This window comes from Pseudozyma hubeiensis (genome assembly GCF_000403515.1).
Source record: "Pseudozyma hubeiensis SY62 DNA, scaffold: PHS45, whole genome shotgun sequence".
Classification (NCBI taxonomy): Eukaryota; Fungi; Basidiomycota; class Ustilaginomycetes; order Ustilaginales; family Ustilaginaceae; genus Pseudozyma; species Pseudozyma hubeiensis.
The window spans coordinates 662,524-678,217 of NW_012133827.1; the positions used below are offsets into that span (position 1 = coordinate 662,524).

Sequence of the window (15,694 nt, forward strand, 5' to 3'; positions counted from 1 at the left end):
CCCCTCTCCCTCCAATCCCCACTCACTCTGTACATGGCCTCCGCGCCCTCACTCTCTTTGGCAATGAACACCCATTCACTGTCATTCACATCAACGATTGTGCATTGTCGCCCTAGCTGTCACCCTGATCACAACGCACACAACACTGCTTTGAGAAAAAAACGATCGACTTTTGATGTAGATATGACAAAATTTCGACTCTAGAGATGTGCTCACCTTCCCCTACGACCGGCGCCTGACGTCGACGGAGGCAACTTATACTTTCCCTCCTTGACATTCTCCAGATCGCCCAAGGTCACCTGAACGCCTTGCATCGTCTTTGCGATCGCCTGAGTCGCTCCTTGGGCACCTTTCAGAATGGCGATCGGAACAGCTTTCACCACGGGGCCCCTTCCGCTACCTGCACCTCTCGCCGCTCCTCCACCCCCACTCGCTCCTCTCGCATCAGACGGATCGTACACCTCCATCGGGATGGCGAGGATCGTCTGAGCAGCCGAAGTCAACCCCTCCGTCAAGCCCGAATACGCCTGCGACAGCGCTTGCGTCATATCTTCCGGCTTGGACGCGTACCTACTAACCAGACTGTCGCGATCCGGAGCCAACGTGGTCGATTCAACCAAGACGCTCTCGCTCAGACTCTCATAACTCTCTCCACTCTCCGGCCCAACAGCCCTCGCCGTCACACTGGAGTCCATCCTCTCCCCGCCCAAGATGTGCTCGGCCTGCTCCAGAATCACCTGTGTGCCCGTCGCCAGCCTTGCTCCCAGCTTCGCCGCTTCCAGAGCGGTACTCTTGGCGAAGCTCGTCGCGCCTCTCTGGACGCCCCTCAATACTCGACCATCCTTATGATACTGCTCGATCGGTAGGAGCACTAGATCGGCCAGCCCAGCGCCCACGTTGACCAGACTACGAATGGGACCTAATCCAGACAGGAAGTCGGCTAGCTGGTTCGCCTTGACGTCCGGGGTCCAGATATCGTTGAGCGTGTCAAACAGACGAGCCCAGCCATTGATTCCGCGCAGCGTGACATGACGGAGAACCATCTCGGAGCCTTCGAAATGGAAAAAATTCATCAGCTCGATCGTCTTGCCCTGACGCAAGAGGTTGTAGTCGACGCGTTTGGGCTTGTAATCGAGCTTGATCTTGATCGGCAGCACCTCCGCGAATTGGACGAACGGCAGTGGTGCAGCTCCCGCTGGCGTCGGTGGTATTTCGGATTCTTTCCGCCCGGGGGTTTGGAAGGTGAAGAACTTCTTCAAAAAGTCGAGGGCATCCTGATCGACGTGTAGCCGCAAAGGCGCCAGCTTGGCTCGCATTCGCACCTCGGGCGTCTCTTCTCTTTGAGGCGTGCCTTCGCGCACGTCGCCTTGTGGACGCACGTGCAGGATTTCGACTTTGACCATCTTGCTCTCGGCATCGTGACGGAGCGCAGCGTTTCGATCTTGCATCTCGGTGAGAAACGTACGCCATGTGGATGTCTTGATGTTGTCGATGATTTCAAACCTCCGCGCATTGACCGCGATTCTCGAGACGACATGACCTGGCTGTGAGGCGTCAGCTTTGTCGAACTCGACTTCGAGGCCTCGAAAGTTGAAGTCGATCGACGAGCGGACGGAACGCTGCAGCTTGTCATGCGAGGCATCCGCAGCAGGATCCTGTCTACCATGAGCGAATGCTCGTCCGTCGCGCTTTACGTTCGGCAGCGCCTGCCAGGATGCGGTTGCATCGCTGTCAGCGGCTGACACCGCATCCGAGCCGTCGCCCAGCTCCTCCTCCACGGCACGCATCATCTCGTCCGCATCCATTTCGGCAGCGACGTTTGGCAAGCTGATGTGAATCGAGTCAAGCAGATTGCTCGTGGCAGCTTCGACACTGTCATCTGGCACCTGGCCCTCGGCCAACAGCTGCTTGATCTTTTGCAATCGCCTGCGGACAAGCTTGGCTTCTTGCTGTATCGCCTTTCGTGTCGAGGGCCAGTCGTAGCCTGAATGAAGACGCATCGAGAGGTCGAAATTGCTCACTCGCACCCGCGCTGAGCTGGCCGTTGTTCCCAGTGCAGAATCGAGGTGGGGTCGCAGATCGGGGTCTGTAAAGTAGTCCTGGACCGGACAGATGCCTTTGGGGTCCAGCAGCCGCACCGTGACATCTTCATCGGCGAAGATGACCGTGTCTGCGCGCGGTTCCAGGAGCGAGATGGAGGCGACAGACTCGCCACCAAAGAACTCATCCGAGTCCAGCGTCGTCTCGACAATTTCGGGGTGATACCGTTCCTTTGTGCCGAGGAATGCCGCATCCGAGGGCACATCATCGTCGACCAGATCAGCAGCCACGGGTAAAGGTGCTTCAAGGCGGTAAGCGTTGTCTTCTATGTCCGACATGAGCTCCACCATCCTGTCGAAATGGCCACTGTTGTCCGAGGTCGATGCAGCAGTAGCCAAGTCCTCCGAAAGATCTTCCCGTCTGTATTGCTCGGGCTTAGTCGAAAGCGCAGGTTCCTTCACCTGCGAAGGCGACCTGGATGCTTCTTGCGCTTTCTTGCTTGAAGCGGCGCTGATGAGATCACTGACGACGCTGAGCGTATCAGCCGTAGCCTGAATCTTGACACGAAGCTTGGTGACTTTCACATCGATTTCGGGTCTCGTCAGAGTGGTCAGATGGACGCTGGCCTTGCTCTCGGGAACGTGCAGCACGCGTGCATATCCGCGCCTCGTCCAACGATCAGGAGCCGATCGATCGGCAAAGTGAGGACGCGATGACGCCAGTGAAGGGTCAGCCTCGGCCGCAAAAAGACCCAAAGAGGCGATGGCGAGCTTGATGGAAGTTTTCGGGGCGTGCGACGTCAGCTTGGTCTTGACTGAGGCCTCTCCGATAGCTACAGCCGCGCGATGCTGAGTATCGGGAGGTGCGATGAAGACCGAACAATCCCTTGCCTTGAAGCTGATGCGCGTCACTTCGTTCGGCTCAACGTTCTCAAAGACGCCGGCGGGTGATTTCAGGAGTCGTTTGATGCGTGGTAGCAACTCCTCGTCAAAGGGGGGAGCCAGCGTCATTGAAGACAGATTGATATCCACATTCTGTTCCCGATAGCTGGTGCCAGGCTCGGCGTAGGCTTCAAAAACCAGCAGCAGCATGATAGCGCTACGACGGTCATCGAGCGCACTTCCCATGGTTCGGTATGCAAGAAGCGAACTCGATGTTTCTTCCGAAAAGTCACCTGCTTCGACACTGAGCTGCGCCTCGGGAATACGGATCTCGATGCGATTGGTGTTTCGAGTCTTGTCGCTATCAAAGAGGAGTTCGGAACCGGACATGGTAAGCAATAGACTCTTCGCAGAGTCCGTCCGCTCATCGCCGGAAGACCCTGGACTTGGCGATAAGCTCGGCAGCCAGAGTCGGATGGATGATTCGACGATGGTCAAGTGCAGCGAGGAGTCGTTGCTGCTGCCCCGGGCAGTAGCAGTCGAGTCGGTACTCGACGACATGACCGACAGGCCGGCGCGGCTACCAAAGAATCTGCTGCCAAGTATTTTGAGCCCTTCAGAATCGAGCGGATCGGAGTCGCCCAGGTCGTCAGAGGTCCACAGATTGACCGATTGAGTCAGATCATCAGCCACGTACTGCAGTGAATCGAGTTGGGCCTTTCTGAGCTCCACCTTGATGGACGGGACCAAAATGCTGCACTGGTCCGTGACCCGCTCCTTCTCGTTTGTCACGTTGCCCCGACTTTGGGCTGGCTCAGACATTCGAGAGAAATGTAGTCGCGGAAGCGGCACCTCATGTGAGCTCGCGAATGGTCCATTTGTCCCCTTGCTGTCGTCAACGGCCTCCATCAAGGCTAGGATCAGCGCGCGTGACTGCAAAGGCAAGGCCAAATAAGCTGAGACCTTTTCGGCGTTGACCCGTCCCGTGACGACCGCTTTGCTAGGTCGCATCTGGCCAGCCGACTGAGGAAGGGAAGCAGCAAATCGCACAGCCCCGGCAGGCTTGTGCGTCTCGGCGAGCCCTGATAGCACCTGGAGGTGCTGTATCTGAATGACCAAGATGCCGGACCTTCGGTCAAGCCCGTGCAGTCTCGTCGAGCTGAGGGAACGACCAGCAAGCGCGATCGTATCATAAGACACCTTTGGTGTCCTCACGTCGATGCGAACAAAGCCGATGTCCAGATCGAGTCTGTACGGGCTTCGTCTGACAGCGGCAACGTCTGTGTCGAGCCCGTCCAGCAGACTGTCGGTGGAGGCCTGAATGGTGGCGGCACTGGATGCGAGCGTCGCCACAGAGTCGTTCAGGTCATGGTCGGCCTTGGCTGTGGGTCGGAGCGCGGCGATCTGCGTGGCAGCAAATCTTCGCAGAGCTGGCATGACCCTTGTCACCAGGGACACGTCGACGAAGAAGTGTACTGGCGCTACAGTCACATTGACTCGACCCTGACCCTCTGAATCCTGTGGCAGAAAGATCGATACATCGATAAGGGGTGCATGTACGTCCGGTATCTTTGAGTGCGGGGAAGATTTTGCGGTGGCTTTGAGCTTCCATGCACGATCTCCGTATGCAGTGCGAACGTACGGACTGTGCACGGATGAGGAAGAATTTGGTCGCGCATCAGTCGCGGTGAAGCGAGCGGCTTTCGCTGGGTTCTGCGTGTTGCCGACGGCAGGTGGATGAAGTGCTATGGATGTTTGGAAAGCATTATAGCGCCAATCAAAGACATCGACGGTGCTTCTGGCATAGTCATGTTGAGGTTGTTTGCTTGCGGCGGGGGCAGCCGTGCCGAGATGGGCTAAGGCGGGATCCAGGATCAAGACAGGCAGAATGCGCAACGATTCAGGTGGGCACTGCTCGTACAAACTTCCCGACAGGTGCTCGAACACGCCGAGGTCCTCAACGGCGAATTGGACGTTGGCCCTCGTATTGCTTCGGTCACCACTAGCAACCGCGCCGGTGAAGCGCGCCGAGAGCTTGTCGCATCGCAAGCGGAGGTGCCCAAAGTCAGGATGGATACGAGCTGGGCGAGCCCAGAAGGCTTCGAGGAAGGACTGGTCTTGCTGCGGCTCGGAAGGCTCGTCATAGCCAACGATGAGATTGAAGCTAGCAGCTTGGCAGCTAAATGTCAGATCTCTTTGTATTGGAGCTCGAGGGCCGGCAGTCCTTGAATGCGCTCTCGACTCGCGCTGCACCGACGACGTCGAGGGTCGTGCAGAAGTGAGGTCAAAAGAGCGCGTCAGCGACAGGAGAAGATTGACATGATCGATAAAGATGACGCCGACCATGTTCCCAATCTGCACGTCCACGTCGGTGACGACGCTCACGAGTCGCTGGATCTGACGACGCGATGGTGCGCCAGATGAGTATGTCTCATGACGCTCCTTGATGGTCTTGAAGGTGACCACGACAGGTTCTTGACCCAGGCTGAACAATCGTTGTCTTTTGCCGGCAGGGATCTCTGGTGTGGAGCGTGATTCAGCTTTTCGAGATGGGGTGGGCCCTGCTTGCCCAGAAGCTTCTTCGAGTGCGAATTCGCCGATCGCACTCTCGTACAGGCTTGCGTTTGACTCTTGCAGGGAGACGACCGATCGAGCCAAATCACGTTCTGATTGTCGCAGATGGGAGACGTCATCTTCGAAAGAATCGTCAGATGAGGAAGACGAGTCGGGATCATGCTCCTGTTGAGTCTGTGTTTTGTCTTGCAACCAGATCTCGAAGCCGTGGAGGTCAAGCGTTCTTTCGGTCTTGCTGTAAAAGCGCCGTTGCGGCGAAGGCAGAGTGTCGGAGGTGTCGTTTTGCGTGTTGCGTGATTGAGGATACTGCTCTTGCTGCTCTGTGCGCGTGTTCGAACTTCGAACGTTGGCGCGATCGAGCTTGAGCGTGAGATCTAGCGCATCCGACTGAAGATGTATGTGAACATTCTCCACGACGACCTTCAGACGAGTCAGGAGGGCCTCCACGTATGTCGCAATGAGCGAGCCTTTATCGTCTTGTGAAGGCTGCTGTTCGTTTTTGAGGGCCTCCGAATCGAGAGACTCGTGAATGGATTGCTCAATATCTCTGGCCTCCTCGTCGTCGACAAAAAGCTGACTGGCTGCGCTAGCGAAAGACGCCGAAAGATCTTCGACGGGATTGGAGTCGTGGGCAGAGTATCTTGAGCTTGGAGCGATGCAGATGACCAGATCAGATATGGTGACAGACAGGTCTCCGCTCCAGAAGTTGGGCACGGGAAGCTGGATGAGGATGCTGCCGACTTTGCCGGCAACGAAAGTGATTGGAAGCGAGGGGAGGCGACGATTGATGGCTTGGGCGTCCAGCTGGACATTGCGCACTTCGATACGTCCACTTCCAATTCCAGCGTCGATTTGGGCAAGGTCTAGCTGTCCGCCGTCGACGAGGTGGCCGAGCGTCCTCTTCAAGAGGTAGGAGAGGATCCTCTTTTGCAAGTTGGCTGAGAGGGAGAAGGCAGATACGGAGGAGAGATCCCAGCCGGTCAAGAAAGACGGTATCAAATAGGATGCCATGTTAGCCAACGGTCACCTGGCCAGAGGACGAGGCGCAACGATCGCGCACTCAACGTCGAGTGGCCATGTCCCAGGTGAGGCGAGCAGGGTGTTGGTCGGCAGATTGCCACCTTTCTACATCAGCGTCGCAACTCCGACAGCAGTTGACAAGACGTCGTCTGGAAGCTCTTACTCTGCGGCTCTTGTCGTGGTGAGTGTCGATGCCGGAGGCTGCTTCGTGTCGAACATGCATGCCAGAGTGATGGCTACGTTGATGCATCCTCACATCACAGAATGTCATGTTGAGCTGGCCTGTGATTGCTATTCAGGGTCCAAGCAACCCAGCAACCCTGCTGCGCATCCCCTTTTTCTGTAAATGTTACGCCCTCCATGTGATGGAACCAGGATTTTTACCTCCTGAATCCTCAACGCGTCGCGCGACGAGAGGCTTGTGCGCAAGGGTCCTGTTCCAACCTGCAAGCTGCTCCTCTCGATTGAGGCTGCTCGCCGTCGACAGATTCAACGTGCTTCTGATGGGAGAAGACTCAGTCTTAGCGTACGGGTTGACCATATGAGAGAGCGGCACATCGGTCGGTAAGCTTTCCGAGGACGTCTCGTGTATGTTTCGGTGAGACTGACCATCTGCGCGTGGGCGTCGATTGCAGTTTGGCGAGATGGCCAGCGGCTGCTTCTTGATTTTGGCCCCTGTCGTGTAACTCGGATAAATTTTGCAGTCAAGCGGAATTCGGACATGATGCCTGTCACTTTCAAAGCATTGACCTCGCTGTTCGCATCATCCGAAGCCTCTCGGATCTTGGAACTTGTCGTCACCCCGACATCCTCAACGGTGCCCTTCTCGATTGGATCGGATCGCTTGTCAGTGCTACTACGCTTCTAGAAGTGGACTGAAATCAAGCAGTGACCAGCCCAGATGCGACGCTTTGCGGAACTCCGTCTCGGCGCGCACACCTCCCGTTTCCCTCAACATTGTGAATCCGTCCAGTAGCGGAGGAAGCAGACGAACCCATCCGCATCAGCACCATCACGGAGCGGCACCCCACGGAGCTTTGACTGGCCCGATCCTCGCTTCTGCAACTCCCGGTTTCAATGAACACTGCGCCTTCGGCCAAACTCAATCGCTTCGATGCTATTCGCTTTCAGCTGAATCAGGACACCAGTCGCGCAGCGGATCGGGTCTCCGCCGGCCTTCCTACGCCGCCGCAAAGCGAGACGACCAGTAACGCGAGCGTCAGCGGAGATTTTCGAGGGGCTCGAAAGGATTTGCACGGCGCCTTGCCTTCGTACACTGACGTCCCGGGACTGCTTAAACCTTCCGTCTCAGCTCACGACGCCTCTGCTTCGTCACGCTCTCCTTCGGTCACTTCCTCTTCCAATCACACAGGCAGTGACACAATTGGCGCAACAAGTCCACATCATCATCCTCGCGAGACCTTTCGGTCAAGCCAACCACCACTTGCAACAGGCGCAAACATGGAGACGCGCCCCGCCGCGTCCGTCAGCAACTCTGCGTCTGATCAGCGCATCTCTGAAATGCCTGGATCCAATGCTTCCCCATCAGCCCTGCGCTCCTCTTCGTCCCTCTCTTCCGGTACGACAAACTCGCCTAGGGAGAGGAGAAAGCGCCGTAGCGAAATGCACGAACGAGACGTCAGCCAAATTCGATCCGAGTCACGTATGGGCTTTGCCAACGAAGACGACAACGACGCAGCTGCCATCGACGAACCCGACGTGGCTTCCCAGCAGCAGCCATTCCCACGCGCCTCTCAGCACAAGTATTCGCCGCGCAAATCGACGACACTCTCCGTAGCCTCGTCCCGTTACGACGAGACCGAGGCCGCAGTCGATCACGAGCGTTCTCCACGACATCGCGACAGCCCTCATCGTGTCAATACGCATTTACCAATCACGCATGCATCGGCATCCTCTTCTCACTATGTCGGTGCTGACGACACTTCATCGGGATCCATGAGACGCCTCGTGAATACCACGGGTCGCACCTCTGGCCGCACTTCGCTTGACGATCGAACCTCTCCACGCATCTCGACTGCGAGCCGCAGCCCGATGCCCTCCGAGTTTCGTCTCCCAGACAAGGAGATTCGCCGCGCCTATCGAGCCGCACACCAGCGAACTGCCAGCGACGACTCAGACGCAAGCGAACCGCGCCAACCATCGGTCGCCAAACCCGCGCCATCGGAACCTGCCGATGATGTCTCTCTTCGTAGTCCCGTCTCTACGCGAAGGGAGAGTCTTGACGAAATACAGGAGGAGGGCGCGACAAGAAAGTCTATCGACTCACATTCGCCCCATAATCGTCGTCGCAGGTACGCCTCCGACGCGGCGAGTTCTGCGGCCCCAGATGAAGTGGCGTCAAAATTAGACTACGACGGTCGGCTTGGGACGCAAGGCAGCCGCATCTCAGTCGACTCGTCTTCTGCGCAACGCTACCTTGCCAGGGGCTCCATACAAAGCACACCTTCCAGCTCTGCGCGCCGCACACCGCATTCGTCCGACTTTGGCTCGCCGAGTGAGGAGGCGCGTGCTCGAAAGATCTCGTCAACGTCTTCCAATCGTTCCCAAAAGTCGTCCAACAGCGCATCCGAGCTCCATCGCGCCGCCTCGCGCGTCAGCATGCGCAGGCAGTACGGTTCCGACCTCTTCTCCGCTGAGGCCATCTCGCCTCCGTCATCTACCAACCAACGACCCTACAGCCCGTCTGCTTCGTCTTTGACAAACTCGTCGGATCGCTCCCGAGCCCATCTCGACCACTCGCGTCGCGTCGACGATGCGGCCTTGGACCATCTTCGGAACCAGATTCAGGAATTACACGTGGGGCGTGCAGCTGCAGAGCACGACCGACGTCTGATCCCGCTTCACGGTCGAGTCCAGCCAGGGTCCGCGCGCGGGTCCATAACTCATGATTCGCCATCTTTAGGCTCCGTGCGTTCACAGTCTGTCATGGGTCTGCAGAGGACGCCTAACGACCACCCCCGCATCCTGCAGATGCAACAGCACCCTTCTACGGATCCGCAACGATCCCGATACGATCGCAACTGGCCCCTGACAGACCCCACCAACTCATCCGACGCCGTGCATCGCATCCACGAGCTCGTTGGTCTCCGCGGCGGTGTTCATGCGCGTCAACCTGGGCCACATAGGAGCGCCACCGCCATGGGCACCGCGGCTGGATCTTCCGTGTCAAGCCCCGCCCCTATTCAGCGCGACCGCAACGCCGCCGCCGGCGACGAGCCTGCTCCTATCCGCAACCTTACCGTCCGCTTGGCCCAGTACGAAGCTCTGTACACCAAGACGCCATCTGCCGACGCGACCACTTCTGCCACACAAGGACCGCACACAGCGCGCACCGTAGAGCTTATGGGCGCGATTGTGCGGGGCACTTCGACCATGTGGACAGAGGTGGCATCCATGCACCCCATCGCAACAGAGGGTCATCTGATGGGCCGGCCGGGAGATGCTCTGACCGACGCCTTTGATCAGCTCGACGAGGGACTCGCCTTCGTTAACAAACTCGTCCTTGAGCAGGCACGAGCCATGCAGGATCTGCTTTTCCTTCTGGACCGCACGGAAAAGGAGAGACAGTCGCAATTCAATCAGGCCCTGGTGGAATTGGGTCACTCGCCCAGACCCTTCTCGCGCATCGATGGCAGCGGTGGCGCTCCCCTCACACCGGCATCTGCGAAGCTTGCCAACGGCATGGAAGCAAGCAGAGGCTCCGATCGCAGCGCTCAGCTTTTGCGCCGAGCGACCTCTTCCGTCCGCGATGGATCCGCCTCGCACCGTGACTCGCTGTCTCCCTTCAACCGCCCGTCCAGAGGTGTTGGCACCGCTGAACGTGGCGCAACCCTAACGGCCACGCAACTTCGTTCCATGACCTCTCTTGGCCACACTAGCGCTCACGGCCGGTCGGCATCTGAGCTGTCGCCTTCCTCCGCTGCTGCACAGCGGAGACTTGATCGGCTGACCTTCGAGTCGGCGCGCGAAGCCTCCCAAGACTCTCCACTGTCTTCGCGCCGCAGCGTCATGGGGCAACACTTCCCAACTAGTGGTGCCTCCCAAACGGAGTCCACTCCTGGCGAGACCATTGCAGCCGGAACGGCGAGCTCGCGTCCCGCGCCGGCGTTCACGCCGCGTCGTCCAAGACTGAGCAACCCTTCTGTCTCGAATGCTACAGCATCTTTTCAACCTGCGGCAGCATCCACGGCTTCGAGCGTCTTTGCTTCGAGCCCAGAGAACAGCCTGCACAATGGACTTAGCGGCGCCGAGCAGATGGACAGCGAAGGTAGCACTGTCGGAGGTGAGACGGACGAATTTGGCCGAGTGCCCGGTGCGCATGCCAATGCTTCGCTGGCTGGCGATACGCTTAGACAGTCTTCGCGGGGTCAGCGTTCGCGAGCGGCACGAAGTGGGGTTGACGCCACTGTCCGAGGTGGGCCAAGGATCGTTGACACCCTCGCCTCGCAACTCGACACATTTAGGGGCATCGACGGCCAAAGCGCCGAATCGATTCCAACCACAGCTCAGACGGCGGACCAATCTCGAGAGGGCACGGGACACCAGGTAAGTCGGAGGCACACGCTCAGTTTCAATCCTGCTGCATCGTCCTCTACTGTGCTTTCGGATCCTGATGATGGCAACCGCTCTCCACCCAAGCTGAGCCAGTATGGCCTGACCAAGTCGAACAATCCGCCACCTCGACCTCCCCGCCACGTGCAGAGACCGTCCGAGGAGTCCATCACATCTCCTGCTCGCCGACCTCAGCAAGCAAGTCGCAACGAGCCATCCACACCCACCTCGGCGCAGCCGGGCGATATCGAAACCCCGCGTCAGAAGGATCGCTCGGGTGCTTCCACTCAGAATACCGGCGGATACGACGACGATTTGACTGGCGCAGGATTGGTCAGAAGTTTGGGCAGGACAGCCGCACGACGTGTCAGTCGTGTTCTAGGAAGTGGTCAATGAAGATGCGGGAGGGCACTTGAAATGACAACACACTCGTGACGCATTCTGCTTTTCAGGCGATTGATTGTATTTGTGAAGATTTGTGTGAAACACTAACTTAGATGAAGCCGCTTCGATCAGTCGACGGCCGGGCACCGCTACCGTTCCGACTGATTGACAGTGGCGACGTCGGCGCATTCTGCTGGTCATCGCCAATACGCAGAGATCTCACGTCCACGCTCTGCTCGCGCGGGGTGTCTCCAGCAACCGCATAACTGTAATATCCTCTTTCGTCAGTGTCGTGCACCGACCCATTCACTTCCTCTCCACCGATTCCGTCCGCAATGCCGCCATAGGCATCCATGTGTTCCTCCACCTCAGGCAGCGGCAGCCGTGGCGACGTCGGTGTTGGATCGACAATCGAGTTGCGGCTGCTCCTCCGCAGGGCGGCGAGCGATCGGCGACTAGCATTGGTCGCGACCGACGAGGATGAGTTTTGACGGCCTTTGACGACTCGTTTGCTTCGAACGATCGTGCTACCTGTTGTCGGCGAGGAAAGCGGTTCGTCGGTCAACGTGTATTTGCGGATCGTCTCTGGTCGGGTTGGTGACTCGTTTCCCCCTGCGGGCGTGTCGTAGCGGTCTGTCGCTGCTTCGAGCGGAGCAGCGCGCCAGCCACTCTTGGTCACCGCATCGTCGAGAGAACCAGAAACATCGTAGGTGATTGGATCCTCAGACACTCCAGGGCTGTCGACGAAGCCGTAGCTTGATAGAGCATTTTGATCCGCTGGGCTGTCAACGACATTCGTGGTCTGGCTGCTGCGGTTCGATATCTGGTTGCCGGTCAAAGACCCCAAGGTTGAAGCAGTGTGAGACTCAATTGTTGAGCTGGACGTCCTGTTCCTATTGGATGCGCGAGGGCGAGAGATGCTCGAGCTCGTAGCTTGCACCAACGGCACGTCGGACGAGCTGGTAACGTGTCCAAACTCGGGTCGGTCGCGTTCAGGATCAGCGGTCTTTGTGGCTCTTGCAAAAGCTCCAGCAGACACAGTGCCCTCTTTCGAAACCGACCCTTGCGGTCCAGCAACACCACTCGGCAAGATTCGAGCAGCGGAGGATCCAGAATGCATTGAATGGCCGTTGGCGCCGCCAGCAGAGCTCTGCCCGGCCAAGCTTGGCAAAGGCGGCAACGCACCGAGCTCCAAGAGACCAGGCATGCTGGACTCACCAAGATCAACGATCGAGCTGCGACGACTGTCGGCTACCGATGCGGAACGCGACGACCGAAGACTGCCAGCTGCGCTGCTCCGGCTGTCCTGGTGACTATTGCCGCGACTCATGCTGTGGGCCATAGGTCCAGATGAGATCTTTCGAGATGGCTCATCGACAGCGAGCGAGCGCGGGCTACTGTTGCCTTCGCGAGGAGGCCGCGCAGATTGTGACAAGAGGAGAGGCTTGGGGCCGGTAGAGCGGCTGCTGGGGCTAGCAGACTCTTCGCGGATGCGCGATGGGAGGATGCCCATGCGAGCAGCCGCCCTCATGCTAGGGAGCGGAAAATTGCTCGTGCCGGTCTCGCTAGCTCGTCGCTCCATGTGATCGTCTCCTGCGGCCGAAGACGAGGGCGAGGCACCGCGCCTGCCATTCTGCGCCATGCTGATGCGCTTTCCGTACGTGTCGACGTATTCCATGCGGCCAGCTGGATCGTCTGACACATTTGGAAGGGGAAAGTCGGCCATGGTCTCGCGCGACCAGCGTGTCATGTCAGGCGTATGTGGCGATCCCCATGCTGTCGGATGCGCTACGCTCTCGCTGGCGTTTCTTCGGGATTTAGTGAAGAAGCCCGTGCCTATCGAGCCAAGAGAAGAAAAGCGTGCGTTCTGTGAGCCGATCGGAGGTGTTGCAAAGCCACGTCCCAGCGACCCATAGCCTCCGTTGATCTGAGGAGACGCCGAGGCCTCCGGAGTGGATTCGCGGCTGTTGCGATCGGCAAACGCCATAGCTTTTGCGGTGAGATTGGTGCTGGCCTTTGAGAAGTTGGCCGCAGCATCGCTGCTCTGCACAGCCTCTGCGTACTTGGCGAGGAAGCCACTGAAGCTGGTCTTGGACGATGTCGACGCCTCGCTGGCTGCGCCGTCGGCACTGCTTGCTATCGAGACGTCGGCATCTTCCGTGCTGGTCAGGCTTGGGCGCTGTCTGGCCCGAGACACAAGCCAGCCTCCCTTTGTAGTTGGCGGAGCAGCCTCCGCAGGCGCCGCAGTGCGATCTGGGTGGTGAGACGCATCCTGTCGAGGGCTTTTCCAATCTCGCCATGCCTGCGCAGCTCTCGCCTTGACAGCGCCAAAGCTGGCGTTGGCGCTCTCGTCGTCGTCAGAGTCGTTTGGCGGCCCATCTCCTGTGAGATCGGCCGCGAGGCGTCGCTGCCTAGTGAGAGTGGCTGCCTCGACCACAGGGCTGATGTCGTCATCCGGATACTCTTGCAGGACTCGCATACCGCGAGAGAAGCCTTCGGACTCCATGTCGAGGTCGTCTTCGCTGCTCGGCAAGCGGTCTTTGGTTTGCAGCACCATGGACGCGCATACATCGATGAGAAATTCGATCTTTGCCGAGCCGGAGACGCCAGCCGTCTCTTGTTCCGCCAATAAGGCGTCCCAGATGCGCAGCACAGATGGCAAAGAGAGCTCGGTGCTGAGGAGGCAAGCAAGCCAGCGCAGCGAGTAGTAGGGCAATTGCGGGTCAAGAGATGCGGCTCGGAGGTCGCGCCATAATGGTGGATCGAGCCACTTGATTCGCAGACTGAAGCGACGGAGGGCACCTGCCATGCCGGACTGTGACCGGACTGCTGAGCCAGCGCCGCCGCGAGCGTGTTGGTCCACGTTGTCGAAGTCGTAGAGCTCTCGCATCTCGCCTATCAATGCCGAGAAGCACCAGAATGCATCGGCCTCTGCATGTGTTGTAAGGTTGACGAGGTCGAACTGATTGTCCCAGGACCGAAAGACTGTGCCATCGGCGCTGGTGGCGATTCCCGTCTGCGAGTTGCTTGGTGTGAGGGTGTCGCCGACCGGGTGAGGGTATTGTGACGAGCCGAAAACGTAGACAAGCGTGAAGAGAGCCTCATTCATACCTTGCACATAGCCGATGCTAGGATTGAGAAGAGCAAAGAGATAGAGGATGCGCAGGAGCGAGTGCCAGTTGCGTTGAGTTGGAATGCTTGCTGCAGGGTCGTCTGCCGGTGTGCAGGAATGAGTACTGGCGATTGCGGCTTGAGCCTGTATTGTCGCTTGGTTGTCGTGGTGGTCTGGCGAGGTCGGCGTGCTTTCGAGCGCTTCGTTCGCCGAAGCAAAAGAGTGCTGGGATGATTCTCGCGACATGCCACCAGGCGAAGGTGGTGAAAGGAGAATGGGGGGGCTTTTGATCGGATCGTCCATCGGCTGAGACGAATTGCCTGTGTCTGTCTGGACGTGCAGGACTCGTGGTGGAGAATGTCGTGAGGCGGCTGAGGAGCTCGTCGAAGCGATGCGCTCGAGAGAGAGCTGCTGAGCGTATCCATGGCTAATGGCGGCCAAACGGTGCAGGAGATTGTCGCGAGTCTCTAGACGCTGCACTGGTAAAGCAGTCGGTAGCAACTGCGTCGTGTCGAAGGCGGGGACCGGTACGATGGGACAGGATGCGCTCGGTTGTGGCGAAGCTTGGTAGAAGGCGAAACCGTTCTTGCGGGAGCGAACAAGGTCCTTGTAGATCTGATCCAGCAGTCGATCGTTGTCGGTGAGCTTATTTGGGTGAATGGGTTTATGGGATGGATCAGCCGGAGGGGAGAGGTCGTTGAGGAATTGGTAGTACTCTCTGCGTCGCTTGGCGAGCGTGGAAGACCATTCCTTCTTCTCTGGAGGAAGGTAGCCGAGTAGCACTTTCCAGGCTTGTGCTCGGAGCCAGCCGGGCGAATCTGGAAGGCCGCCTCGGAGGGTGAAGTGACGCAGACTGTACAGATCTGCGGTTGTGTGGCCGGGTAGTAGGTCAGTTGGATCGAGTAGCTGGCGGAGTGAGCGGTCTCGAGAGGCAGCGGCAGCCGAAGCGGTGGAGCTGCCTCGAGCTGCGGAAGAGCTCATGATTGTGCGAGTCGGGTTGTTCGTATCGCCAACATAGGTGGGTTTGCAGACACGCTGCTATTGTAAAGCCTCGTGAGCCTGGCGGTTTCGGTTGAGGTGTCGTTGACGAAGATAAAGCAATCCCGACGGG

General features: G+C 58.4%; 3 protein-coding genes across 3 annotated transcripts; 1 reads left to right on the plus strand and 2 right to left on the minus strand.

Moving 5' to 3' along the window:
- Positions 1-212: 212 nt before the first annotated feature.
- On the minus strand, positions 213-6,506 carry PHSY_004670 (potential autophagy related protein Atg2; the record flags this gene model as incomplete). The annotated part of the gene is made up of 1 exon (XM_012335283.1): positions 213-6,506. One exon carries the CDS (start codon positions 6,504-6,506, stop codon positions 213-215), a length of 6,294 nt encoding a protein of 2,097 aa, XP_012190673.1.
- A 1,086-nt stretch (positions 6,507-7,592) lies between these two features.
- PHSY_004671 (hypothetical protein) lies at positions 7,593-11,483 on the plus strand (the record flags this gene model as incomplete). Its single annotated transcript, XM_012335284.1, has 1 exon — positions 7,593-11,483. The coding sequence occupies one exon, from the start codon at positions 7,593-7,595 to the stop codon at positions 11,481-11,483; it is 3,891 nt and encodes a 1,296-aa protein (XP_012190674.1).
- Positions 11,484-11,580: 97 nt separating this feature from the next.
- PHSY_004672 (hypothetical protein) lies at positions 11,581-15,564 on the minus strand (the record flags this gene model as incomplete). Its single annotated transcript, XM_012335285.1, has 1 exon — positions 11,581-15,564. The coding sequence occupies one exon, from the start codon at positions 15,562-15,564 to the stop codon at positions 11,581-11,583; it is 3,984 nt and encodes a 1,327-aa protein (XP_012190675.1).
- Between the last annotated feature and the right edge of the window lie 130 nt (positions 15,565-15,694).